At 38.5% G+C, this 26346-nt stretch overlaps 2 protein-coding genes, 1 long non-coding RNA gene and 1 other non-coding gene across 5 annotated transcripts; 2 read left to right on the forward strand and 2 right to left on the reverse strand.

Moving 5' to 3' along the window:
* Positions 1-1438: 1438 nt before the first annotated feature.
* LOC133829815 (uncharacterized) lies at positions 1439-3121 on the reverse strand. Its single transcript, XR_009891879.1, has 2 exons — positions 2669-3121; positions 1439-1886 (listed from the first exon to the last, which is right to left on the reverse strand). It is a non-coding gene; the product is annotated as an uncharacterized LOC133829815 (long non-coding RNA).
* An 814-nt stretch (positions 3122-3935) lies between these two features.
* Positions 3936-8693, forward strand: LOC133804469 (aspartic proteinase-like protein 1). 2 transcript variants are annotated; one of them, XM_062242626.1, is made up of 10 exons: positions 3936-4463; positions 5097-5235; positions 5982-6229; positions 6371-6604; positions 6706-6844; positions 6914-6984; positions 7090-7189; positions 7840-7900; positions 7983-8054; positions 8229-8693. In XM_062242626.1, exons 1-10 carry the CDS (start codon positions 4159-4161, stop codon positions 8477-8479), a joined length of 1620 nt encoding a protein of 539 aa, XP_062098610.1. In that variant the 5' UTR covers positions 3936-4158; the 3' UTR covers positions 8480-8693. The 2 variants fall into 2 exon arrangements, with proteins under 2 accessions (XP_062098610.1, XP_062098613.1); XM_062242629.1 differs by having other exon boundaries at positions 4262-4463; positions 5948-6229.
* Positions 8694-16754: 8061 nt separating this feature from the next.
* LOC133813139 (small nucleolar RNA R71) lies at positions 16755-16860 on the forward strand. Its single transcript, XR_009884180.1, has one exon. It is a non-coding gene; the product is annotated as a small nucleolar RNA R71 (small nucleolar RNA).
* Positions 16861-20130: 3270 nt separating this feature from the next.
* On the reverse strand, positions 20131-21531 carry LOC133831119 (uncharacterized). The gene is made up of 2 exons (XM_062261289.1): positions 20950-21531; positions 20131-20646 (listed from the first exon to the last, which is right to left on the reverse strand). Exons 1-2 carry the CDS (start codon positions 21529-21531, stop codon positions 20131-20133), a joined length of 1098 nt encoding a protein of 365 aa, XP_062117273.1.
* Between the last annotated feature and the right edge of the window lie 4815 nt (positions 21532-26346).

Here is a 26346-nt window from a genome sequence, read left to right on the forward strand (position 1 = left end):
AATGTTACGTCAGGGGAATCTCACTGGTCGATGGTTAAACAGAACTTCTGGCAGGTGTCAGCCACGTGTTAAAAACGTCTACCACGTCACCCGTACCTTCTTTTTGGATAACAATAGCAAACCCCAATACTTTTATGTTTCTTAGGGCTTATAGTTGTTTAGCTAGCAAACCTTAATGGATTTTGAGGCTTATAGTTGCTTAGCTGGTAAACCCCAATGTTTACCATGTACATGGGTTAGAATTGTGATATATGTTTTTGTTATAGTCGTATGTTTATGTTTTATGTTATATGTGTTAGTATATTTTCCTTGCTGGGCATTAGGCTCACTCCTTTTTCTTTTAGTGTGATGCAGGAAACTAGATACGAAGGCGGAAGGATTCTTGGTGGCTTGACTTGTGTATTGAGGATGAATGGAATGAATGGGCTGCGAGTCGATCGAGGATGACGTTATTTTTAGTTTTTTTATTATTTATATTTCTATGTATATTCTGCATTTAGTATTGTAAACAATCTTCTTTAGTTTAAAATTATGTTTTATGTTTTAAACAATGGGTACCCATACCAAAATTCTATTTTACTTTGTAATTTCCACAATATTATGTTGAAGTTTTAATAAAGTTATTATTATTTCTTATGAATATGTTCTTCAAAGTAATACCTATGTTTAGTAGTTCTAATAGTCCAAGGTCGTAGAATAGTTGGGTCATTACAGCCCGACCCTATTCTGCCTTTGCTGCTGGGGATTATCTCGGCCAGTGCGAGAAGGTGGTTGCTGCTGAGGATCTTGAAACGGCCTATCCTGTTGAGCAGCAAGAGGTTGCTCCGACCTCTGAGGGTTTGTTGGTTGAGGCGGAGTGTGGCGATGTTGAGGATGATCTAAATGCGGACCTTGGTCCAGTGGCGTATTAGGTGGCTGATCCGCTTAGGAAGTCAGTGTAGGCTATCCTCGGGCCAACTGAATGGCTGCCTCCAGAGCGACAGTGGCGTCCCTCTGTCGGCAGTCTATGTCGGCCTGCCGTTTATTCAATTCTTGGTGTTGCCTATCATTCTCTCTCTGCTGCAATGCCATCGTTTCAGCCACATTTTCTTGATTAGCCCTCAGATTGGCTAACTCCTCCTGTAACACAATCAGAGTCGACCTCAAGGTCTCAGAATCCATTTCTTCCTCCTCCAAATCCACTTGTGGCTCATCTTCAGCTACATTTTGTGGGAGGCTGGGTTGGTGCAGCACCAGAGGTTTGTCCAGTCTTTCTAGTTGTTTTCGCCATTCGATCTTCTTGGAAGTCTTGAGTTCAAGCTCTCAATGAAAGCACCAAAATGTTGACTCTTGATTTGGTCAACGACACGGAGTTAAGTAAAATGATAGAAATGAGATGAAAGCAAGACAAAAAGATAAACAACACAAAAGATTTATAGTAGTTCGGCCCCAGCAAATGGTAATAACCTACGTCCACTTAGTGTTCTCATTGATGTAGAATCCCAAGAACTGTGATCAATGAACTAGGGTTCACGAATTTCACAAGCTTCAGGATGAATACAAGTATGGTGGATAAAAACACTATGTTTCTCTCTTAGAATTCTAAAGTTCCAAAAGAAAAAAAATCCTCTCTCTTGAGCCCCTTGATTCTTATTTATAGGCTCAAGGAGTTCTACATGGGCAGATAGGCCTCAATTACATTTAATACATGCATATCTAAATAACAATGGAAATTGCAATTATTACATAAATGCAATATTACATATCTGAAGGAAATATATCAAATGCTGCGACCAGACTGGTCACCCATGAAATGTACTGCCTGCTGAGTGAATTCTCTTCTAGTCGATGGTCGAACAAATCATACTCACTTAAATGGTCACATGTATCCCACGTGTATGTTAATCCTGCCACGTCATCAAGTAGTCCTTTTTTGGGTAAACAGGTTGAATATAAATTTATTATACTAAAATACATAATAAATAAATAAATCAAAGTACATAAACTAGCATCAATTAATAATATATATACAAATTTGATTTGAAGAAAAAAAATGTTTGCATTAATGCATAACAAATAAAATTTAAAAATATAATAAATAACTAAATGAGTAATATATTAATTTTATAATATGATCATTTCCATCTTTCTAACTTGGGGTATTTGCGGCATAAATACCACATGGTTTCAGTTTTATACACTTATATACCACATTTTTTTTTTACGGATTAAATATCAAACGTTATGGTTTGGGCAATTCCGTCACTACCACTCCGTTACTTGGGAAAAAGAAGACACGTGTAGGGAAGGGATAACACCTGTCACTACCTAATTGGGTCATTTGATAATTTAAAAAATAAAACTATATTAATTGATTTTAAATTAGAAGATTAATTAAAAAGTCATTTTAATAAACAAGATTGAATAATCAAATTATTTATATTGAATAATTAAAAAATAAACAAGATTTAATCAAAAACTCATAAATCTCTGCCCAGAAACATTAGCCGCCGACCCAAACTTAGAAACCCAAACTCAGAAATCCATTACCCACAAATATTTGCCCAACATATCCTCTACAAAACCCAAAACACATCATCAAACATATCCTTTAAAAAACTCAGAAACAAAATCATATCTGAAAACTAATGTATAAAAACCCAAAAACTCATTACAGAAAAACTCATACACAGAAGAAGAAAAAAACTCAGATCTGGTTTGAGTTTGTTCCTGTCGTCCATGAGCTCCGTCGACCTTGTAGAAGCCCCGTGCTCCGTCGTTGTGGCTCGGCTCCCACTCCTGATCCCCAACCTTAGCTCGACTCCCACTTCGTCGCTAAGCTGTCGTTGAAGCTCAGAGGTCATTACCCAAGAGCCGCCGTCCGAGAGCCTCCCTCGAAACTCAAAGCTCTTCACCTGGGAGACTTCGTCAGATCTTGTTGCCCAAGAGCCGCCTGGTGTAGATGAAGAAGACGAAGAAGAATGAGAGGGAGAGAGAGGTGTTACAATGAAACCCTAATCCCAAAAAATTTAAAATTTTGTTTTGTTTAAAAAAAATCCGTAACATATGTTTTTAATTGATTTTTTTTAATATTTTTTAAATTAAATATATATTTTCTATTTTAAAATTACTTTTTAATTTAAAATTAATTAAGATAGTTTTATATTTTAAATTATCAAATGGCCCAATAGGTGGTGACAGGTGTTATCATTTCCCTGTACATGCTTTTTCAGGTAATAGAATAATAGTGATAGAATTGCCAAAAATAATGTTTGGTATTTAATTTGTCAAAAAAAATATGATATATAAGTATGTAAAACTGAAAATATATAGCATTTATGACCCAACAAAAGTATAAAAAGTTATATTCTTTCATTCCAAACTGACCAAATAACATAAAGGAATACCACTCTCCTCTCCTTTCCATTCCATTACTCCATCTATCCTTTCCTCTTGATAAACATAGCCTAAAAGAATAGTAATTATTTTATTACATCTTAAGGGCTTAGCGAGAGAGTACTGTACACTTGTAATCATTCATGCTTTAGCTTTACTATCAAGTTAAGGGACGTGTCCCCAATAAAATACTAATATATTCTAGTCCAACTTAAATTATAAAAGACAAAACAAAATCATTTCTCCAACTTTTGTAACCGATTCAGAACATTTTGATTTTTGTTTTTGTTTAAGTTATTAGTTTTTGTTAATTGAGAGACCTCGACCATAATAATAGTAACACATCCACGTGAAGAAATTTTTTATTTATTAAAAAATTATTTTATATTTATAATTATATATTTTAGTGTAGAATTATTGGACACGTCATTGCTCTAGACATTTTTGCCTTTCGTAGTAGGTTCGCATTCCTATACGCTCTCTCACAAGGGGACAAAAACAATACACATAAAAATATAAAACAAAAAGACAGAGAGTGCGTATTGCGCACCCCACTGCACTTTTCAGTGTGCGCGACGCGGCCCCCATCGGGGTACTTTAGCCCATTACCGTTAACCACAAACCCAAAAAAAAAAGTTCACAACCAAGAAAATCAAAGAGCTTTTCAACTTTCAAGCCTTAAAGCTAAAATACTCCATTTTCTCTCATTGTCGTACTCTCTTTCTCGCTCTTAGATCTCAGCTTCGTTTCTAGCTTTGATCATTTTCGCGTCAGGGAGTCGCCATGGCGACTCGATCTCTGCTTGTTTTGACGGTGGTCTTAGCCTGTGTCGTCGCCGGAGTCGGCAATGCTGCGGCGGTTACGCTTTCTTCGAGGCTCATTCACCGATTCTCGGACGAGGCCAAAATGTTTAGGGTTTCCGAGCATAGGTTTGCTTCTTCTTGGCCTCGGAGAAGTACCGTTGAGTACTATGAGAAGCTCTTGGCAAGTGATGTCCAGAGGCAGAAGATGAAGCTCGGCTCTCAATTTCAGTTCCTGTTTCCTTCTGAAGGCAGCCAAACGGTGTCGTTAGGGAACGACTTTGGCTGGTCAGTCTTCTTTTTCTCTACTATTTTTATACAACTAAATTATTTTTTTCTTATTATATTTATTATATATGTTGACTAAACTAGATTATGCTCTTTCTTTTAATTGCTGTATATGTGGATTATTTTTCTGTAGTGAACCAAAACTCGGCATTTGTCATAAATGAGCTTTTCTTTTGCTTGTTAAAGATGCCATTTTTTTTCTGTAGAAAAAATCCAGTGCTTTTAGAGCTCTGATCAAAATTTTAGCAAAGGGGAAGTTTTAGGAGAAATGAACATAAGAACATAAAATGAAACAATTTAGGAACCTTGAGCAATTCTCTCGTGTCATTCTAAGTTCCCATTATGATACCGTTTTGAATAGTTACTTTAAACAGTTCTTCATAGTAACATTCGTACTGTTTTCTATATCCCTGATTGGGTTGGGTTGTTTGGATTTAGTGACAAAATGAAGGAAATAACTTTAGGAAAAGCGGAAAGAAAATTTTAATGTAATTTCGAAGAATTTAAAAAAGAAAGAAGAGAGAAAAGAGTTTTTTATTTTTCCTTAATCGAAAAATCCAGGTTCATAATCATATATTAATTACTATGCTTTCACTGTGTGGGTGTTCTGAAATTTCAGTTGCGTATTTGTAGGTTACATTACACATGGATTGATATTGGAACGCCGAATGTCTCTTTTCTGGTTGCATTGGATGTGGGAAGTGATCTACTTTGGGTTCCATGTGACTGCGTTCAGTGTGCTCCATTATCATCCAGTTACTATAGTAGTTTGGTAAGGAAGCCTTCCCTGATTGTGATATTTCATTCTATTAATTTTTGTGATAATCAACAACTCGCTTGACAATCCTTTGGGTGATTAGGCAAATGTTTTGTTTTCCAGTTGTTAGTTAGAGGATGTTCCTATTTGAAAAAGATGATATGAGGATTTTATTGAGGCGGTTACTTACAAACTACTAATAAATAACTTTGGACATGCCAGTTTTCAGTTGTTAAGTTATATACTCAAGTGAAGGTTCATGCAAGCGTTGTCGCAAATGAATTTATAGCTTTTGACTGTGCTGTGGGCATAGCGTGTTTTCATTAAGACCACTTACTGTTTTGTTAAGTTCTTGGTGATGTAAAAGTGAGAATGTAAACCAGGAGTGAGATTTTGAGACAATTACAGCTGTATATAATGTGTATATATTTTTGCACTTTGTAAGTGTAAGGTAGATGGAATCATTAAATGGGGTTTCTAATATTTGCAAGACAGGAGGCTGAGGTAATTCCTTTAACAGAATAAAGTCTATGAGAAGGTTTGAAAGTTTTACTAATTAATTATGGCAAGTCTTAGATGGAGGTGATTAATATATGTGAACACGTAAGTTAAACAGTGAAGTCATGTTGCATGCACCTTTAATAACTCTGGGTGCATATGTTTCATCAAAGTCTCTCTCAAGACTTGGTAACAGGTTTAGCACTTATTTCCAGTGATTGATTGGCAGGTGCTCCTCCATATTTGGGGCATCTATTATGCAGGATAGAGACCTGAATGAGTACACTCCATCTGGTTCAAACACCAGCAAGCATTTATTGTGTAGTCACCAGTTATGTGAATCGGGTCCAAACTGCGAAAATCCCAAGCAACCATGCTCTTACATTGTTAATTACTACACAGAGAATACATCAACGTCTGGTTTGCTTGTTGAGGACATATTACATCTTGCGGCATGGAGAAACGACACATCAAACACAAACAATTCTGTTCAGGCACCTGTTATTTTTGGGTACTCATATTAACATTCTTTTTCTTGTAATTTTGAGCTTAATGTGAGAACTCGTTAGCCCATCACACTGATTTCAGTATTTATGGATAAGCTCATCTTGTAATAGTTGATTGTATCTGCTATCGTTCTTTTTGCGTACAGTTGTGGCATGAAGCAAAGTGGCGGTTACTTGGATGGAGTTGCCCCTGATGGTCTAATGGGTTTAGGACTAGGAGAGATTTCAGTTCCAAGTTTCCTTGCTAAAGCAGGAATTGTGAGGAACTCTTTCTCGTTGTGCTTTAATGAAAATGATTCTGGCCGAATATTCTTTGGAGACCTGGGACCAGTCAATCAACATTCTACATCATTCCTTCCTTCACCTTCAAATGGCAACTAGTACGATCTTATTCTTCTTCTTAGTTTTATTTCTTACAAGTAAATTAATACTTGCAAGTTTTAGTAGTGGATGCTAAATTGTCCCCTACTTTTTTGTCCAGCGACACATACATTGTTGGGGTGCAGGCATTTTGTATTGGGAATTCTTGTATTAAGGAAACCAACTTTAAAGCACTGGTTGATAGTGGGACATCATTTACGTTTATTCCAGAAGATGTGTACGAAAAAGTTTCTCTGGAGGTATTTTATTCTGCCTTTGAACAACATTTCGAAAAGCTATAAGCTCTCTCATAACTGTCTTCCTAACAGTTCGACAAGCGAGTGAATGCTACAAAAACTAGTTTTGATGGGTATCCTTGGAAGTATTGCTACAAGACCAGGTAATTTTCGTATAATCCAAACAAACCTCAAGTATTGTCCAAATGTTCCATTTTGCATGTTCATAGTATCATGTGCTGACATTTTAGTTGTACATTATCAAGCAGCTCTCAAGCGTCACCCAAAATTCCATCAGTAACACTAGTGTTTCCTGCAAACAACAGCTTTGTGGTCTATGATCCTGTTTTTCTAGTTAATAGCAATGAGGTATGTCATTTATCTTTTTTTTTTTAATTCAGAATAACTAACCAAGTTGATTGAAGCTGTAAATTGGAATCCATAATACCTAAATTTTGGATCCAGTAATGATGTCAATGACGTCTAGAGACCTGGACTGGATTTGAAGAATCTACTCTTAACTAACCTGTTTTTTTTTAATTTATTTACGGTTGGGCAAAGACAAATTTTCAAATATGATTGTCATAAGGTCAAATCATAGCATAATTGCTGTCATAATACGAAGGCTTTACCCAAACCTGTTATGGCCACACCTCAAAAATGTGTGGAAAGATGAGTTGAAGCTTGATAATTGTGATTGGAAAGATGAGTTGCCTTTCATGTGAATTTTGAAGAGATTCTAGAAGCAAGGTCTATTTGGTAATTATTTGTTTGTCTGATGTATAAACAGGTTAAAGAATTGTCTAACAAAATTCTATTTATTATTGAACTATCTGAAACATTCTGTTTGTACTATTCTCTGCTTTATGGGTTTCCTACCATTCTCTGCTTTCCATTAGCTTAACCAACTTTTTAAGTCTAATAACAAGCAAATTGGATGATATTTTTTGCTTGAAACGTCTAGAACTGGAATTTAGATTTTATTGAAAATAATTTTATACCTATTCTCTATGCTGCAGGGAGTTATTGGATTTTGTTTAGCCTTGCAACCGGGAGAGGAAGAGATTGGAATAATTGGACGTAAGCATCCAACAATGAATTTTTTAGCAGATTCTATCCCTTTTTATTATTTTTATTGTGCTTGAGAGATTTCTTTGTGCAGAGAACTTCATGACAGGATACCGGATGGTGTTTGATAGGGAAGCTTTAAAGTTAGGCTGGTCAAGGTCAAATTGTGAGTTTTTTTTAGATTCATATGTTGATTTGCGTTTCTATAGAGACTGTCACTAGTGTGGCTTAGAAGTTATGATGCACATGGATGCACATGTTATGAGTCCAACTAAATCACAACCAGTACAAGTATATGCCATTGCTGGCTTGCCATTTCGTGATAAACTTGCAATTTCAGGTCAAGATCTTAGTGATGCTAAGGGAATGAACCTTACACCTCCCCCAAATCCATTACCAACAAATGAACAGCAGAGCACCCCCGGTGACCATGCAGTTGCTCCAGCCATAGCTGGACGAGCTCCTTCCAAACCATCATCTGCCTCATCTCGGATCACTGAATGGCGGTTTTATTTGTTGAGACTGTCACTGTTGCTTCTAAAGCTTCATATTGTATTAGACTGTTTGGTGGGGACTTCTTATTTTTTCTAGATGAGGGCGTAACGTAGTCTTACATGTAAATTAAGGTTTTGTTTATTTCTCGCCCTTCTTCTGTTTTCTCACTTGTCCTCCTCTGTTCTTTCCCAACGTGGAGTTGTATAATCCAATGGCATGAGTATTTATTTTGTTTTATTTCATATGCCATTGGATGCATTAGGGCTAATAGGGACATCAGTATTTATCTATAATGTATTTCTTGCATCAATCTGTGGTCTACACTGCCCCCTTCCAAATTCTTTCGTTTCATGTGATCGTACGCACTTGTATTTTACTTACCAGTATGGCCATGCGTGGTAGTAGCAGCAAGGCAAGAATGAAGATTACACTACATAAGAAAATGGAAATAATGCTTTTTTTGTTGCGTTATTAAAAAACCTACAGATGCTTAGGCTAGAAAAATAATGAAGATTTTTTTATTTTAGTAAGAGAATCAACGGAGTCGAAGTAACATGATTGAGCTTTTTTTGGCAGTTGAGGACAAGACAGAAGAGTTAACTCCCTCCCTCTCTCTCTCTTCGAAGTGATATAGATTTTATTAAACATTCCCGACAAATGATGCAAATATATAATGTACAAAACACAATTATATAATGTTCAAAATACTACTGATTATATTATACATAAGTGCACAAAGTGCGATTACGTAGTTCACAAAACACAGCCACCTAGATTTATGACAATACGTACTGATACAGTTTAAAGGACCAAATAGCTCATACAAATCATCTAACAAAAGTTCAGATATTATTCAAACCAATGACAGAGAAATCACTATAAAAGAAAAAAAAATCTAGACACAATCTCAACAGATACTCTCCTCGCAAAGGATTATGACAACACATAATACATAGAGCATAAATCATCATCATTCTTGCAAAATTGCCAAAAATTTGACGATTTATCATTAAACAATATACTCCTTGTTAGGTGGTGTTTTTCCGACCAAGTTGTGATGGGCTTGAGGTGGGATTATGGGCTCCAGTCCACTGCAACCCCACTTGAAAATTGATAGTTTGGGTTAGATCGTAACATAACTATCCAAACCCAGAAAGACGAGATACTGCAATTTTGAAGGCTTAGGTTTGGAACCTTAGTGACACGCTCCGAACCCACCGAGGTTAGGGAGTGCGGCACTTCACCAGTCCGTCGGCAAAGTCAGCCTAAAAGAGTGGGTATTGACAACCACTCCGAAAGAGTGTAAGCAACTAAATGAAAGGAACAAGGCAACAAGGGACAAAGAATCCGTGCTTTGTATTGATAAAAATATGGTGTACAAGTATAGAGAAATGTAATGGCAGCCCCCCAAAACAAGTGAGGGTCTTGCCCTTTATATAGGAAACTAGAGAACGCCCTAGGCCAACAAGTGGCAAGCTCCCCACCATCCATTTCCCTTAAAATATCTACATAAAGCATATGGACAAGCCCATAAACTAAATGGCCGGCCCATTTAGGGAGTAAACCCACTATGCTAAGTTACTTAAGAAGGAGGAATACATCCATGCTAAGTAATTCCCAAACCGCCCAAGCCACATGGACCCTTCATGGGCCGCATCACTGGTCGTGACATTTACCCGGCCCATTCGTCCGTACGAGTCCGTGCGCAGGATGTGCGCCCACTGGTCGGAGGTCACTGGTCGGGACCTAACACCCTCCCCCACTTAAGTCCGCGATGTCCCCGTCGCATCACCATCCTTGTAACGTAGGATGTGATCTCTAAATTGCCAAAGTAGAGACTCCGGTTCCCAACTAGCCTCTTCATCTGGCAAACCTTTCCACTTAACCAAGTATTCCGTGTATCTGGGGATCCTCTTTTTTCGAACTTCTCTATCGGCCAGTATACACTCGACTTCCTTATCATAAGAAGTAGTGATTGCCGTAGGGGCTCGTTTGGAAACTCCCCGTTCGGGGTCTTCTTCGTCACCATGATAAGGCTTCAGCATACTCACGTGGAATACTGGATGAATCTTCAACTGTGGAGGCAGCTGAAGTTTGTAGGCGACCTGGCCAACTCTCCGGAGCACCGGGAATGGGCCTTCATATTTCTGAACCAAAGCTTTGTGGAATTTCCGCAAGGCTTTGAACTGTTGAGGCAACATCTTCACCAAGACAAGATCACCTTCTTGGAATTCAACTTGCCTTCCCACTTCTTCATCCGTTTCTGGGCTCGTATCAAATGAGCCCTAGCCAACTCGGCTTGTTCGCTCCAATTTTTCGCAAACCTAAACGCCGCGGGACTCTGCCCGTCATAATTCGCGACTAGTGCGTGAGGCATTTGAGGTTGCATTCCCACGACCAGCTCAAAGGGGCTCCTGTTCATGGACTCACTTCGCTGTAGGTTGTATGAAAACTGGGCAACGTCAAGCAGACTTGCCCAATTTTTCTGATTGGCACTAACATAGTGCCTCAGATATAACTCGACCAGTGCATTCACCCTCTCAGTCTGTCCGTCGGTTTGAGGGTGAAACGAAGTAGAGAAGTTTAATTCTGTACCAAGGATTTTAAACAACTCGGTCCAAAAGCGACCAGTACAACAAGGATCTCGATCACTTATGATACTTGAGGGTATTCCCCAAAACTTCACAACGTGCTTTAGAAATAGTCTCGCTGTTACTTCCGCCGCACAGTCGGTCGGGGCCGGGATAAAGGTTGCGTACTTGCTGAATCGATCAACAACCACCATGATACTCACGCAACCATCTGACTTTGGAAAGCCAGTAATGAAATCCATAGATAAACTTTCCCATGGTTTATCAGGAATGGGCAAAGGGACCAGCAACCCACCTGGTGAGCGCTGTTCTGGTTTGTCTTGTTGGCAGACAAGACAAGTGCGAACATAAGCTTCAACATCGTCACGAAGTTGAGGCCAATAGTAAATCGCCTTAATGAGCGCCAAAGTGCGCTTCATTCCCGGATGCCCAGCCCATAAGGAATCGTGGCATTCCTTGATGAGTTCCCTTCGAAGACTAGCAAATTTAGGCACATATATTCGATGAATCTTAGCATAGAGTAACCCATCGACCAGCCAGAATTTCCGAGTCTTCTTTTCCTCGACCATAGTAATCAAACTTTTGGCCAAAGGATCATGTGCCAAACCTTCTTTAATCCGAGCCACAAGAGTACCCAGTGGTCGACTGAGTGCAGTAAGAGATGCCTTCCTACTCAGTGCATCCGCGACCACGTTTACTTTCCCTGGTCGATACTCTAGCGAGTAGTGGAACTCAGCAAGGAAATCTTGCCATCGAGCCTGCTTCGGGCTCAACTTCTTCTGAGTTTGAAAGTAACTTGTGGCTATGTTGTCAGTCAGGAAAACAAAGAAGGATCCGAGGAGATAATGGCGCCATACTCTCAAACAATGAATCACCGCCGTCATCTCCTTTTCTTGGACCGTATACCGCTGCTCGGTCTCGTTGAGCTTGCGGCTCTCGAAGGCAACCGGTCTGTCGTTTTGCATCAAGACTCCTCCTATGGCAAAGTTGGATGCATCAGTGTGTACCTCAAAGGGCTTTGCACAGTCAGGCAGGACCAGCAAAGTTTCAACAGCAACCGCTTCCTTCAAATCATCGAACGCGCTTTGGAAAGCAGCGTCCCATACCCAAGGTTTGTTTTTCTTGAGCATATCGGTCAGTTTAGCTGCTCGGGTAGAGTAGCTTTTGATGAACCGTCGATAGTAGTTCACCAAACCAAGGAAGGACCTTAGTTCGGGGACCTTCTTCGGGGGTTCCCAATCCTGGATAGCCACCACCTTGGCCCCATCCATCATCAGAAGTCCGTCTCTGATTTTGTGACCCAAGAACATTACTTCGTTGCTCGCAAAGGTGCACTTCTCTCTTTTGACAAAGAGCCAATTTTCCCTCAGCAAGGCAAAAGCTAACTTCAAGTGGTCGATGTGTTCTTCCAGATTGTTGCTATATATGACTATATCATCCAAATAGACAACAATGAATTTATCAAGGTAATCTTGGAATACCTTGTTCATCAATGTGCAGAACGTCGCTGGGGCATTGATAAGACCGAAAGGCATCACCAAGTATTCATACGAGCCGTAGCGAGTCACGCAAGTGGTCTTTGGCTTGTCGCCCTCTTCAATCCTCACTTGATAGTAGCCGGAGCGAAGATCAAGTTTGGTAAAGTATCGAGCAGTTCCTAACTGGTCGAACAAATCCGCGATCAGCGGTATCGGGTACTTATTTTTTATGGTGATCTTGTTAAGTGCCCGATAGTTGATGCACATCCGAAGGCTCCCTTCCTTCTTCTTCTGGAACAACACAGGCGCCCCAAAGGGTGCCTTAGAGGGTCTGATTAAGCCAACAACGAGCAACTCTCTCAACTGACTACGCAGCTCGGCTAACTCCGGCGGAGCCATCCGATAAGGACACATCGGGGAGGCTTGGCACCAGCTTCTAGCTCGATCTCGTGGTCCACACCACGCCGAGGGGGTAGCTGCGTAGGCAAGGCATCCAGCATCACATCCTCAAACTCATTCAGTACTCTTTGTACTTCATCGAGTTCCACCGTCGGGGCTGATAATACCTCATCATCAAACTCCTTCATATAGCAAGGTAACTCACACCCTCTTGGTGCATTCCTCGCTTGAATTGAAGGGCGGACAACGCACGCTCTTCAATTTCCATGGCTGTTCGGGTAGAAACAACACATGGACCGGCATCATCAGAGATGCAAACCTGATTGGCGTAGGGAATGAGGATGGCCTTCGTCTGATCGAAGAATTCCATCCCTAGGACAACGTTGTAGTCGTCCATGTTCACTATCGACCAATTAGTCTGACCAGTCCATTCACCAAGACTGGTCTCAACGCCATTGGCAACGCCGGTTATTGGGATAGGCACTGAATTTACCGTCTTCAGTGCCCCGCCTTCATGAGCAGGCTTTACCCCAACGCTCCTCGCTCCAAGGGTTGACAAGAAATTGTGAGACGCACTTGTATCGACCAGCGCTGTCATCTTCGTTCCGTTGAGGATGACATCCACGAACATCTGGCCATCTGCTCTTGTTCGTGGGCTGGCTTTCAACAATTTCATCGAGCCGCACCTGGCTCCTTGCTCCTCGAGTCTTCGTTTTTCCTCGAGCTCCCTTTGCTTAACGACTGCCTGAGCATTCAACAGCCGTTTATGTGGGCATTCCCGCGCCCAATGTGGCCCAACACAGACAAAGCATCGAACAGTGTCTCGTGTGGCCATCTCCTTAGCCTTCCCCTTTTGACTCGCACTAGCATCGGTCGTCCCTCGAGCTTTCCACCATTCTCCTCCTCTGCTCCTCGGGCCAGCAAACGTCTTTGCTTCCTTTGGTCTAGAGGATTCTTTAGAAGTATAGTCGGTTAAGCTCTCGGCCACTGCAATGGCCGATGAAAGATCTTGAACGTTCCTCCGTGTTAACTCAATTTTAGCCCACTGTTGTAATCCATCAATGAAGTTAAACAGTGAGTCTTCTTCGGTGGTGTTCGGGACTTCGAGGATCAAAGTTGTAAAATCTCTTACGTACTCTCGGATCCCGCCAGTTTGTTTAAGCCGTCTCAACTGGCCCTTCGCATCGTCTAGTGCATTCTCGGGGTAGAATTGTTTCTTTAGCTCTCTTTTGAAATCTTCAAAAGAGTCCATCACGCAAAGTTGTCTTCCAATCTCGCCATGCCTCCGGCGCCACCATAACATGGCAGTATCGGATAAGTACATCGCCGAGGTTCGGATTTTTACTGCTTCGTCAGTGATGTTGGTAGCTTCGAAATACTGAGACAGGCCCCATATGAAGTTATCCACTTCTTTGGCATTCCAGGCCCCGCCGAATGACTTCGGCTTGGGTATTTTGATTTTGTGAACCGAGGGGGTGGAAACTCCACCTCCGGACGCGGCTCTTCTACACATGGCCCAATCGGCTTGGATTTCTTCAAGCTTGGCCATGGTGGCTGTATTCGCCTCCTCTTGCCGGTTGAGCATCTCACGATGCTCTACGTCTCTCTCCCTTTCATTTACCTCCATGACGTCGAGCCTTTCTCTTACTGAGTTTATCTCCGTAAGTAGCAAATCTCTCATGGTTCCGACTTCATCACGCAGACCTTTGGCCTGTATTTGAAGTGCATCCGAAATGGAGCCGTGTATAACAGCATCTTCCGCTTCTAGATCCTTGCATTTTTCTTCGAGGCCTCCAATTCGGGAATCCATGGCATGGACTAGGTAGACATTAGTTTCGAGACGTTTTTCTAGTTCGGTTATCATTTCTCTTGGATCGGCTTTCTTTTTAGACACTTGCTTCGTGGCTTCCGCCATTGGTTGGTCCGTCATTAGTTCTACTCTTTCTCCTTTGAATCAGCTCTGATACCACCTGACACGCTCCGAACCCACCGAGGTTAGGGAGTGCGGCACTTCACCAGTCCGTCGGCAAAGTCAGCCTAAAAGAGTGGGTATTGACAACCACTCCGAAAGAGTGTAAGCAACTAAATGAAAGGAACAAGGCAACAAGGTACAAAGAATCCGTGCTTTGTATTGATAAAAATATGGTGTACAAGTATAGAGAAATGTAATGGCAGCCCCCCAAAACAAGTGAGGGTCTTGCCCTTTATATAGGAAACTAGAGAACACCCTAGGCCGACAAGTGGCAAGCTCCCCACCATCCATTTCCCTTAAAATATCTACATAAAGCATATGGACAAGCCCATAAAATAAATGGCCGGCCCATTTAGGGAGTAAACCCACTATGCTAAGTTACTTAAGAAGGAGGAATACATCCATGCTAAGTAATTCCCAAACCGCCCAAGCCACATGGACCCTTCATGGGCCGCGTCACTGGTCGTGACATTTACCTGACCCATTCGTCCGTACGAGTCCGTGCGCAGGATGTGCGCCCACTGGTCGGAGGTCACTGGTCGGGACCTAACATTAGGGTGCCTTGTCATACCCTGAGGATCTTATAGAATAACACTTACCCAGAGCCAACCTTTTGGCCCTGGGGTAATCCAAGTTGATCTATTGGTCTACACCTACACCTCTGTATGGCTAAAAGGTCATGATAATCTAGTGGACCAACCTCACACGTAATGATGCCTAGAGTCGCCTTGATCACTAGAAATTCAAGCAGTTCTCTGCAGACTTAAATAGTTACTCGTTATAGGCTTTGGGAATAGGCGCAACACTGACTTGCTTTCTTACACTATAGTTGCTACATGCTATGCTCGACTTGATCAACGGCCCAGAATCATTCCCAAGGTACCTTAAATGATCCAACGGCTAAGGTAACTTTAACCATGTGCTTATAAAAGAAAGATTAATCATACTCCAAGCTTAAGCTTGAGGTCCAAACTCTATCTTTCTTTCTCTCTCTTTATATTTAATCCCTTCATCAGCATATTTCTCTTATTTACTCCCAATAGTGTGATGCAGATCAAGGAACTAATTGAGTTGTTCATAATTATCATGGATGTGGGCCTCCAAGGATGCAAGGAGAAGTATCAAATGATCCACTAAGCTTGTCTAGTGGGCCAATTACACGACTTAGAGTTAAACGTTTTAAAGAGGCTCAAATGAGTTGATTCGGCAAGTAAAACTATTTGTTTCTTCCTGGGTGCCCCACTTAGGCCCAAATCAAAGTCAAGAGGGCATAATCCACATTGTCAAAGGTTCTAGAAGACCCTTTATGAAGAGCATGCACGTTCATATGTTTTGGAAGTCACAATATCATCTTATTACAGCTTGTTCACACATTGGGAAGACTTCAAACAACTTCCAAGACAAGGCTGCACGTTTTTCTTTAGTTATTAAGTATTTTAGGTCTTGTTTCAATGTTTTAGTTGTGCATTTATTGCAGTTTGATGGTTTCTAGTTTGATTCATGTATGAGTCTTAATTTAGGTTTTAATTGTCATTTATTGCTTGTGTGAGGGGGAGAACGAATTTCCCTATTAATAGGACCAAGTATTGTATGTTTGAATCAAGTAATCAAATTAAGAGAATTTTCACGTAGTTATTTTGTGTGCTTCTTTGTTCTTGAGAAGACATTGAACTTATCAATATTATTTCTTGTGGCATTCAGCAACTAGACTTATCATTTAGATTCTTAACTATCTTGGTGTAGTCTCTTCACATTTTGTAGTTCTTGGTTCTTATCTCTTTATAGATAACGAGTCAGAACTCAACTTACTTGTTCTTTGCAGAATTTGGGATTCTATTCCATATATTGTTATCGAGGTTCATTACATGTGTTGGTGGATTTCATATCACAGTCCTTGTTCATAGAAGTAACTGACCAAACGCCAGTTCTCATAGCCATGGTGAGGGCACCGATTTAACAGATCTTTGAATCTTTCCCAGACTTGTAGAACATTTCATTGTCTTTTTGGAAAAATGTAGAAATCTATCGTTTTAGACTGTTGGTCTTATGGCTAGGGAAGTGTTTCAAAAAGAAAGATTTGGTCATTTCCTCTCATATTCCAATAGACCTAGGTCTGAAAGAGTATAACCAGTTTTTGGCTTTGTCCTTCAAGGAGAAGGGGTAGAACTTTAGTCGCACAGAATTGACATTTTCAGCTCGGTTATAGAACGTGGCTACTACCTCCTCAAATTCTTTAATATGCACATATTTGCTTTCATTTTTCATTCCATGAAATGTGGGCAAGAGTTGAATCATGCCAGGTTTAAAGTCTAATGCGAGCATATTAGGAGGGAATATAATGCATTAAGGTGTGGAAGTGCGACTAGGATGGAGGTAGTTGTAATGCCCCGAATTTTCTAATAAGGGTTAAGACCTTGATTAGGAGGCCGAGAGGGCCATAACTGAATTATGATGCTATTTAATGATCATATGCATGTTTATGTGAATTATATTATTATATGATGATAAATGCATGCATTTGGGTGTATTTATAATTATAAGGGCATTTTGGTAATTTGGCCTGTTGAGGGCATATTTGTATATTTGGGTGCATATTGTAATTTGTGAATGAGATTTCATTATTATGGAGATATATTTGAGCTATTCAGCATGAGACAATATTATATTATGAGTTAGCGATTTTGTCATAATGAGGTAAATTATTGGGTAATAAGAATGTTTATTTGATGATAAATTGGGAGTATTTGAGGTCAGGAGGAAATTCTGGAAGTTTTGACTATAATGTCCTCGGGGGTATTTTTGGGACCCCGAGCACTAGGTTTTATTTGAGGTTACTTAAGCTTGAAGTAGCTTGTCAGATAGAACGTACGTTAGAAAACATTTCCTCTCTCTTTCGTTAGCTCATTTTACCGTTCGAAGCCTTTTTGAAGAAATCTTGAGTTCTAGGAGTTGGAATCAAGCGAGGATCGAGGCATAGCGATCCTAGGAAAGATTAGAAGCTTCTTAACCGAAGGATTCGTCAAAAAACAACCCAATCGAAGGTAATCTAAGTTTAAGTTTTGAGTTTTTAGAGTTTCTAAGCTTAGAATTGGCTTTTGTGAATCATTGAGTTTTTGGTTCGTTCGAGCCTTGGGATTTGATGGTTTTGGATCATTGGGAAGCTTGGGAACTTTGATTTGATGATTTGGTAATGTTTAGGCATGATTTTGGAGGCTTTGGGATGTTGGAAATCGTGTTTGGGGATGGCTCTGGGTTGGGGACCGCGGCCCTGTTCTTGGGCGCCGCGGCCCTAGCTCGAAGAAGCAGGTGGAGCAGTTTTGCTCTTGCTGGGCGTCGCGGCCCTTGCTTCTGGAGTGGCTGGGGGCCGCGGCCCAAGGTGCTAGGGCCGCAGCCCTTGAGCAGGGTTGAGCCCGTTTGTACGTTTTGGCCCCGGGAACATGGTTTTAGGCCTCGGGATCATTCCTACTACCCGGATTAGTGGGGATTGATGTCCCGGAGGCTAGATCTTGGTTTGGGAACCCTTGATTATCATTTTATTGATGGTGTCCCGTATTTGGTTATGACTAGGTGACCGCTAAAGGACTAAAAGTTGATTATTCTCAAGGGTCGTTCTTTTATTCATTTTAACTCGAATCTGAGGTAAGAAAACTGCACCCTGTGTATGTATGACATGCATGGTTATTCTTGATGCATGTTGGATTATTAAATGTGGCATGCATGATTATTGTTGAGGCATGTCAAGTGGTTAAATATGATGCATGTGATGCACGAGAAACATGTGATTAGGGCATGCTATGATTATTGAATATGAGAATGTTCAGAGCTTGAGCCTCTGTGTTTATGCATGGTCCTAATTATGCTAGTAATTGTTGAGTAAGCATGTTGAATGCCCTGTATTCGAATATTGGATATATGTGATATATGATTGGTGGCATTGCTTACTTGTTTATGGTACAGACTAGTCAGGGACACTGACCTAAGAGTCAAAAACGGCAATAACGTCCTGAACGCAGGGCCAAATGAAGATTAGATCTAATCGATATCAACGTTGAATGACTCTAAGGCATTAACGCTGGACTGACCCTAAGGTCGATGAACTTATAAGCGCTTGGCTAGTCTAGGACTAGTTACTCAGAGCCAGGGCCTAAGGCCCAGGTGACCATTTGTCACATGGCTAGGGAACGATGTTCCAGGGTTATGACTCTATGGTCATGAGGAAGGTTATGTTGGTGACTAGTCATCATGCACCTATCCTATCTAAGCTAGTGAAAGGATCACTTATCTACTCGACAGGTTTATGCTGGTGACTATTTCACCAGATACCTATATTGTATAAGCTAGTGAAAGGATCACTTATCTATAAGCCCCGGTGACCCTAACGTCACATGGCTATTGGGAACGGAACCCACCTTAGTGACTGTACCACTGTCACTCTTCTATATTGGGCTAAAAGCCCTGGATGATTATTATGATCATTGGTTGATGTGTTATACTCAACATTACGTGAACTCATTTGCCTGCTTGAATATGGCTATATCTGTTAGGCGCGTGCCTTATGATCTGATGACATGTTATAACTGTTCATGAGCATATTAAGTTTTCTTGCTGGGCTTCTGCTCACGGGTGCTATGTGGTGCAGGTAAAGGCAAAAGAAAGCTGGATCATCCTTGAGTTGAAGAGCTTAGGTGATGATGTGTACATATGCAGCTGCTCGACCACCACGGCCGAGGTTTGAAGAGGAACTAGGGTTAAACCCTGTTTTGCCGCTTAGATCGGCTGGTTGTAAATATTTTCTTGTAATAGACCTCTAAATTATATTTTTAGGATCCCAATGTATATAATAAACGTTCTAATGAAACGTTACATCTTAACCAAAAAATTTAATCCCTAAACCGCTAATCATACTTAGTTACACGATTTTGGCCAAATGACTCGATTAGCGAGTTTAGTACTGTTTATAAGGCACACTGTAACGGTCCTTGGAGTTGGGTCGTTACAGTAGTCATTGAGAGTTCTTGGTTAGATTTTATCATTATTGTCAGTCATTGCGAATGGATTATTATCAACTAAGGTGTGTGGGAATCATGAATTGTGGAAGGAGTTCCGAAAGTAGTAGTGGATGAATTAGAAGAAGTTGCACTAGAAGTTTCGTGATGATTAATCCACTCTCAGAAAGGAGAATTAAATTTATTTTATGTTTTTATTTTTTTAATTTTTTGTTAAACTTTTTTTTTCTCAAGAAATAAACTTTATTGAACCACAAACAAAGAACAAACAAGAGCTCACAACGAGCTGCCAAAAACTAGATTACAACTTGCAAATAAAATCAAACATGGCCTTTTCTTTTTTCAAAAGATTCTTCCTAGCAAGGCTTAGCATTCTAGCCTTCATACACTCTTTAATCAAATGACCAACTCTTTGAACAATATAAGCAATACAATCAAACACACAAGAATTTCTATTCAACCAAATAAAGTATATTGCAGCAGCAAGTGCAGTAGCTGCAATTTTTTGCAGCAGCCCGTTGGGTCTCCCTTCCATCCAATTGAGCCACTCGGGATACTTAGAAGGCCAAATGGCAGCTCCAAGCCAATCCCTAACCCTGATCATTAATCTTTGAGAAAAATCGCAGTCAAAGAATAAGTGGGCATGAGTCTCCATCTCAATCTCACAAAGAGGGCACAAGTTAGAGTCAACTCTAACATGACAATGCAACAACTTATCCCGAGTAAGCAAATGGCCTTGGACCGATTGCCACATAATAAACCGGTGTTTAGGAATTGATAGCTTACACCAAACAACATTAGCATAACTGGCATTTTCCTATTGCAACAGACGGTTATAAAGAGAACCCAGGTTGAGCTTCCCTTTAGTAACCGAAGCCTCCAAATCAGCTAAGGACAGGTAAGATCTCAAGTTAGCCAACTTCCTCCAATGCCAACTAACATCAATCTTTAAATTGTACTCCCAAAAATTCTGCCCTTTGAGGTAAATATAATCAATCCATTTGACCCAAAGTTGGTCTTGTTTGGAAGATACCGCCCAAACATACTTAGCTAACAAGACTTTATTCCATTTAGAGCCTTCCTTGAACCCAACACCTCCAAAACATTTCAGAAAACAGACCTGCTCCCAAGATGTGAAGTGAAGTTTGCTTCTATTACCTCTCTCGCCCCATAAAAAGTTCTTACAAAGCCTATCAATCTCTTTTGTAACACTTTGGGGGAGAATGAATATGCTCATCCAATAGCAACGGAGGCCTAAGAGAGTTGAGTGAATCAGTTGAGCTCTTCCAACAAACGAGAGGTGACGACTTGACCAAGTGTGAAGACGAAGATTTATCTTTTTAATGATCGGCCCACAGTCACCAGCCTTCCATTTTGTAGGCCGAAGAGGGACACCAAGATACTTTAAAGGAAAAGTGCCCTCTTCAATTTTTATACAGTCCAAAATGCTCTTCTTTTCCTCAAATTTCAAGCCTCCAAAGTAAATGTGAGACTTAGTCATGTTAGCTGTTAGACCAGAAGCTTGACTAAACTTTTGAAAGCCATCTTGAAGGATTTGGACAGATCGTAAAGTGCATTTGCAAAAAATCACAAGGTCATCCGCAAAACAAAGACTAACAAATTTCAACCTTTTGCATAAAGGATGAAATCTAAAATCCTTGTTGTGAGAAGCTTGAATGAGGAGTCTTGTGAGATATTCCATGACTAACACAAACAGCAAAGGGAAGATAGGATCTCCTTGTCTTAGACTTTTTTTCCCCAATAAACTGCCCTTGCACCCTACCATTCCTCATTAGTGAGTAGGAAGTGTCGTTCAAACACACCATGATCCAATAGATAAACCTGCTGGGAAAACAGAAAGCTTTCAGAAGGTCCTCCAAGAAACACCAATTAATTGTGTCATAGGCCTTACTAAGATCTATCTTCATCACACATCGAGGAGATGCATTTTTCCTATTATGAAAATGAGAATGTCGTGGGCTATTGATTGATTCTTGATAAATGCACATTGATTCTGATTAATTAACACCGCAAGCACATTAGCCAATCTCGAACAAAGCATTTTCGAAATGCACATGTAAAGAGTATTACAACACGCTATCGACCTGAAATCCACAGCTCTAGACGAATTCTCAACTTTTGGAATTATGGAGAGGATAGTGTTGTTCATTGCAGTAGGTATCTCACCTTGATCAAAGAACCTCAAAATCGCTTCAGCAATTTCCTCTCCTATTTCTTTCCACATGACTTTGAAGAAGCCTGAACCATATCCATCGGGGCCTGGACTTTTAATTGGGTAGATGTTGAATAAGCCCATCTTCACATCCTTCTTGGTAAACGGTTTGATTAAGCCAAGTTGCTGATTAAGGCTCAAAGTTTCTCCGTGTATCTAGCAGTCTCTCTAGATTTGAGTAGAGGCCGAGCTAGTACTGCCCATAAAGCTTTTAAAATGATTGATAAAATCAGCAACAACATTTTCATAATTATCTATGAGCTAACCTTGATTATTCATATATTTTTTAAACTTGTTCCTAAGTAGATTTGAAGGTTTTGGAGTTTGAGATTTTTAGTCAATAAACATGTTCTAAAATTAAAAAGAGTGTTCGGTCACATAATTCTTATTTACTTGATTTCATCATGTATTTAAAACCTTTACTTTTAGTGTTGAGTTCGACCCAAATAGACGAGCCTTGATATTTTAATTGGATTTGACATTGAGTCACGTTGATAATGTATATGTATTTGCTCTATTAGCTCTGGGAAGACGAGCCTAGCTAGTGAACTTTATTGACTAAAAACAGTTTTAAATGTGTAGCATAATGTAAAACAACACTATGTACTGTGTACTATGTGATGATATAACGTGATTAATTAAACTAAAATAAATGAAGTTGGATTTTAATTTCAACAATAGAGAAGTAATGTTATGAAATCGACACAGGCAAGAGATGGCGCTCAAAGAGGCTTATATTAACATTTTAATTATTTTATTAAAATATGAGTTGTTAGATAATTTTTTGTTGAATTAGTCCATATAATTAGTGATTTATATAGTTAATGGACTTAGCATCTGTATGAAATAGTTGAAGCAGAAGTGTGGACTTTCTAGTTCACTGAAGCCTTTAGTGAGAATGCTCAGTCCAACTAAGATTATGTAGTTAAGTCTCCTCCATAACTCTATAAATACATTGTTTCATCACAATTGCATGGTGGTATTTGGTGAATCTATTCAATCTGCATCTATATTTTATTTACCCATTAAATTCATATAGGTTAATTTTCTCTAATTACATATTAATTTTATTATTATTTTATGTTGAATTTTTTCAAGTTCCATCTTAAAACATTAAGGTTTTTATTCCTCAATAAATTATCTTTCTAAATTATATACAATCTGGTATCTCGTTGTTTTATGAATTTCTATTAGGTGCTTCTATTCTCGTTATATATATTCAATTGGTAACAGTAGTATCTTTTCCTAGATCTCTACAATAGAATTTCTGGGTCTGGTTTCAGAATGTTGGTCTAATACAAAGGACAACTAACTAGGTTCCTCGAATACGTGCAGCCATGGTTCTGCCGACATGTCATGTTCAATGTTATTATGTCCATAGTCTATAGTCTATATCTATACCATATAGTATACTATATATATGCAGTATTTTGCATTTGAAAACAGTAGTTTGTTGAATGTTGTCCAGCTACCATATGACCAACTTCGACTCTATAATTATTTCAGTTATTGCTGGTGGGTTCTTCTCTTCATTTTCTTCTTCTTTATTAGAAAAAAACGATAATACTATCATTTTTTATATAATAATAAGAATTATGAGAAATCGTTGCATCACTATCTGATAGTTTTATATGTATATATATAGTTTGGTATGTTGGTAACTATTGATAAATTATGGTGCAGCCTAGTTTTTGGTTAATGATCTGCTTGTACATATATAATGAATAGTTCATGGATACAAAACATGCCTTTTTTTTTTTACTTAAAAGAAAGATGTATATAATAATTATTAGTAACAATTAACAACAAATTTCAGAAAATGACATTATCCTTCCTTGATTTTTGCTCAACATGACTTGAATCTCCATGAGAAACGACATGTACAAGCCAAAAGTTGAAAAGAAATACGAATTAATCAATTGCCCAAAGCCAAAAGGAAGAACCATTACTATGTTTATTATACTCAAATGTATATTCAGCAAAAAAAAAAATTATACTCAAATGTATCTTTATTTACGTACCAAATCTGTAAATAATGATAGCACCTTTTTCAATACAAATCTATGGTTTGTAAATGCACGTGTATATTCATGTATGGCTTGATACTTTTGTTCTTTCCGCCGAGGCCTAAATCTATGTATCTCGTAATAGCTTTATTATACAACTTATCTTAATTATTTTTATAGAAAAATCTTTCTATTTGTACATAGTACAGACACGTACTTATATAATAATAGTTCACATATGGTTTGTGGAAAAAGGTCTTGGAGTATTGTATTAAAGAAAACAACAATAGATGGAGAAGGTGAAGTGAAGGTAAACAATTATTGGTTGTAAAAGAAAAAGCACTATTAATTGCGAACTGGCCTTTTTGCACCACAATACCTTCTTCCTTCATCGTTTCAAAAAGTTTTTACTTTAAAATAAACTAAAAGAAAACCACATGCATACCCTAAAGCAAAGAGAACACATAGAAAAAAACAGTGGCCCCTTTACTTTAATCTTTTTAGACTTTATGATATACACAAATATCTCTCTCTCTCTCTCTCTCTCTCTCTCTCTCTCTCTCTATATATATATATATATATATATATGGGTAATTCTACGGGGCAACTCACAAAAAAAGTTCCACCAGTGCAACTCACAAAAAGAAGTGCACTAGCACACCTTTTTTTGTTTGCACATCGTGAATAATTTTTTGCGCGAATTTTTTTTATGACCGTGTATATTGTGGTTATTTAAAGTATTCTACAGATATTTTTAGAAAACTTTGAATAATTTACAGTGTCGAATACAAGGTTCAGACAAATTGTTGCACGTGTGACTATTTTTTTTATGCGTGTAGAAAACATAATATGTTTGAACATTGTTTTCGGCACTGTAAATTATTCAGAATTTTCTGAAAATTTATAAGATGTTTTAAATAACTATAATATACACTGTCATAAAAAAAATTATACCAAAAACTATTCATAAGGTGTAAACAAAAATAAATGTACCGGTCCACCTCTTTTTCTGAGTTGCACCAAAAAAAATTCCCAATATATATAATATAACTTAAAAACAAAAGACATCATATTATAGTAAGCTCCACCTTTTTTTGCTTTTATCCACAAACGTTGAGAAGTTGCATTGCATTTGCACTGGGACCATAAAGCTTCTATTCCAAAGTAAAAATATAACTAAGCTATTGGAGTGGAGTCCCACTGTCACACACTACTCCCACCAATTTTCATTAGTCAATTTTTGAAATTTCTATCCCATCAAAAAACCAATTTAATACTTGCATATTGCTATTTGTTTAATTATTTATCACTTTAAAAAATCTAATCTAATTAATTTTACTACATCATCATTGGATATATATATTGGACACTTTTACTAGAAAAAGTTATTTTCAACACACAGATATATTTATTGAAACACAATTTTTTTATATGATGATATATATTGTACTTATAAATGGACTTTCAATAAATTTTTGAAACATTATAGATAATTTATAAAGTGCTGAAATTAGAATTAAAATAGCATATTGTACATACGTCTATGATTTTAATTATGATTTTAATATCTTAAATTATTTAGAATTTCTAAAAACTTATAAAAAGTCCATACAACTATAGTATACACATTATGTAAAAAAAAATAAGATCCCAACTTGTTCATATATAAAAATAAAAATAAAAACAGGAAAAAAAAAATTAAAAGTTCATACCGCACAAGCCCCGAATATATTTGGGTTAATATATACCCGTCAAATTACTTGCCACCTACCGCAAATTCAAATGGCTCAAGTGGTGAAGCGAATCTCTTTTGTAGTTATAACAAAATAATGATAAACAAATTACATAGACAAAATAAAAATAACACTATATTATAGGAAAATTTTACAATAGGTGTATGCCTTTTGTCTCTATCGGTAGGGGTGTTTCTGTATTTAGTGCATAAATAAATTATAATCAAATTTTTTATATGATGGTGTACACTGTAGTTATAGTAGACATCTCACCAATTTTCATGAAATTCTAAATAATTTATGATGCCGATGAAGACTTCAAAATATTGTTTCACGTGTGTATAAAACAAGCTTAAAAACAACATGTTTTTCGTGTTTTCGGTATATAGACAGATTACAATTCAATTTTTTTATATAACAATGTACAATATAGTTATTTACAATCCCCATAAATTTTTTGGAAATTCTAAATAATTTACAGTGTTAAAAAAAATAGGTTGTTTTGAAGCTTATTTTATACGCACGTGAAACAAGTTATGTTGAAG

Source organism: Humulus lupulus, chromosome 1 (assembly GCF_963169125.1).
Source record: "Humulus lupulus chromosome 1, drHumLupu1.1, whole genome shotgun sequence".
NCBI lineage: Eukaryota > Viridiplantae > Streptophyta > Magnoliopsida > Rosales > Cannabaceae > Humulus > Humulus lupulus.

Excerpts from the sequence above, each read along its gene's own strand:
- LOC133831119 (XM_062261289.1), bottom strand. The coding sequence starts at position 21,531 with ATGGAATATCTCACAAGACTCCTCATTCAAGCTTCTCACAACAAGGAT. Across the intron at positions 20,647-20,949 it reads ACTTCACATCTTGGGAGCAG|GAAAATGCCAGTTATGCTAA; the intron begins GTCTGTTTTCTG and ends CTGTTGCAATAG.
- LOC133804469 (XM_062242626.1), top strand. The coding sequence starts at position 4,159 with ATGGCGACTCGATCTCTGCTTGTTTTGACGGTGGTCTTAGCCTGTGTC. Across the intron at positions 6,230-6,370 it reads CAGGCACCTGTTATTTTTGG|TTGTGGCATGAAGCAAAGTG; the intron begins GTACTCATATTA and ends TTTTGCGTACAG. Across the intron at positions 7,901-7,982 it reads AGAGATTGGAATAATTGGAC|AGAACTTCATGACAGGATAC; the intron begins GTAAGCATCCAA and ends TTCTTTGTGCAG.